The sequence below is a fragment of the Sinocyclocheilus grahami genome, unplaced genomic scaffold, assembly GCF_001515645.1.
Source record: "Sinocyclocheilus grahami isolate Dianchi unplaced genomic scaffold, SAMN03320097.WGS_v1.1 scaffold3520.1, whole genome shotgun sequence".
Lineage (NCBI taxonomy): Eukaryota > Metazoa > Chordata > Actinopteri > Cypriniformes > Cyprinidae > Sinocyclocheilus > Sinocyclocheilus grahami.
Genome location: NW_015508637.1, coordinates 415 through 2,577, shown reverse-complemented (window position 1 = coordinate 2,577; position 2,163 = coordinate 415). Strand labels below are relative to the sequence as shown.

At 37.0% G+C, this 2,163-nt stretch overlaps 1 protein-coding gene across 1 annotated transcript in view; it reads left to right on the top strand.

The window, feature by feature from the left end:
* LOC107576334 (lamina-associated polypeptide 2, isoforms beta/delta/epsilon/gamma-like) overlaps positions 1 to 1,961 on the top strand; it is a 6,412-nt gene extending 4,451 nt beyond the window's left edge. The window contains exons 5-6 of the mRNA XM_016262528.1: positions 575 to 639; positions 768 to 1,961. Coding sequence (XP_016118014.1) covers positions 575 to 639; positions 768 to 1,038 — 336 coding nt within the window. The 3' untranslated portion in view covers positions 1,039 to 1,961. The remainder of the gene's footprint in view (positions 1 to 574; positions 640 to 767) is intronic.
* Positions 1,962 to 2,163: the final 202 nt, after the last annotated feature.

The following is a 2,163-nucleotide window of genomic DNA, read 5'->3' as shown; positions in this document are numbered from 1 at the left end:
TCGGAAGGGGAGAAATCGGCCCAAAATCAGCCCGATTATCTTGTGTTGTGTACCCAGCATTATTGTCATGAAAATATAATTCTAAAGGAACATTAGTATACATCATTCAAATGTTTGTTTTTGAAAGATATTAACTTCTATTCAAGATGCATTAAATTTATTAAAAGTGACAGTAAAGACATTTACAGAAGATTTATTTTTAAAATAAAAGCTGTTAATTTGAACTCTTTACTAATCAAAAAATTCAACAAAAAAAAAGTATCAGGGTTTCGATATTGATGTTTCTTGAGCAGCGAATCAGCATGTTAGTATGATTTCTGAAGGACCATGTGACACTCGACTTAAAATTTAGCTTCACTCTTGCACTGTGATTTGTGTTTTCCACATGACTTTCAAATCAGCTTTTCATGAGTCTGGGCTGGTATTTCTCTATAATTTTTCACTCCATCCTCACTCATATTTTGTGTGGTTTTGTGATGTCGGTTTCATTCTCTTCCTCTTTCATTTGTAGACCACACATTTAAAGTATGTTTTCTTATTCAGTCTGTTTTGTGTGGTTTCTTCTGGCCATTAGGAACCTGTGACGGATGTTCTTTCGGAGATGTTTCCTGACACTGCCAAAACTCCTACTGGAATCTAGTGAGTACCATCTGTGATACTTTTCTCATAACTAAATACTACCATTGTTCACAAACTATGGACTCGCATGCCTATATTTCAATTCACCATTGTAAATGAGTTCTAAAGTCTTTTTGTTCTGCCTGCAGTGCTACAAAGAGACGGCCTATAAAGGGAGCTGCGGGCCGCCCCGTGCAATTTAAATACCCTGAAATGCCGCTACTGAGTCCCACGACACTGGAGAGGCAGGAGATTCAGCAGCGTCTGGTGCCTCTGTGGGTTCAGATCGTGGTCTTCCTCCTGGTGGTCTGCCTGCTGTACCTCATCTACGCATCCATGGAGGAGCCGCTATCCAATCCTTTCACTGCTCTGCTTGAAGGTCTGCAAGAAGCTGCTCTCATATACACCTCAGAGGACTAATCCACCACTGACGCTACAGCTTAGGTGTGCAACACGGATGCCAAAGAAGGTTCATTCAAATTTACCTCAGGCTCTAGTCAGCCAAGTGTCCTTCAGACGATTATCTTTTTAAACTGGTATCAGAGGAAACTGTGTGATTGGACTTAATGAAACACAAAGAGAGCTACATCAGAACACCTGCCTTCACTTGCTTTCAAAGACCATATAGGATGTTAAACTTGAGTTGATGAGATATGTAGTTGGCTAATCCTGTGCATGGTGTTTTCTCTGATTGATCTTTTACCATAGATGTGTATTTTATACAGTTTATTTGAGATTTGAGTCTTATACAGCTGGACTAATGAGTCATATGATATCTTGCGGTTTTTAATGTGTACCTTTTGTTTGTTTTATTTAAAGTAAATAAATTTGTTCTCCTAAGATTGTTCTGTGTTTTAATAAAGATACACATATGTAAATTAATTTATATTAACACCAAGATGGTCTCTAGATGCCAAATTTGTGTAAATCGGGCCCATTGTCCTTCAATTCAGAGCCCAAAAATGGGGAAATAATTGCATTCTTATTAATAGCTGTACTGTGTGAACCTTTAAAAAGATTCAATATCAGAAAACGGTGATTTGAGTTTCATTTGAATTGCAGCTGCTTTTTTCTCTATGAAATATGACCTTACAAATATGTGGTGTAATGCAGCTCAATCTTCTGCAGATTACTTCAAATTGTTCATTTATTCAAAATCTAATGATTGATAATATTAAGTATCTCTGTTGCTTATTATTCAAACCCCAGCAGGTGATTAAAAAAAACACATCTAAACTGCTTTTTACATTTGTGATTGGCTCCACACCAGCCCAGGCCTCTTATGTTGCATGACCAGTTGTGTCAATAAGGCAATAAAAAATGTGAACCCTGATCATGCAGATGACTGTCATTCCTCCTGAACTTCTGAAAGATGAAGACCAAAATCACTAAGACGACAATTTTGAAATTTTTTGGAATACTGCTGTTAATCCTTGTACTTTCAGTTTTAATTTTATTTGCTGTTGTGATCGGTAGGACATTTACATTTAAAGTGAACACAGAACTTGGACAATGGGAAAATGCAACAACAATTTATCCCACTTT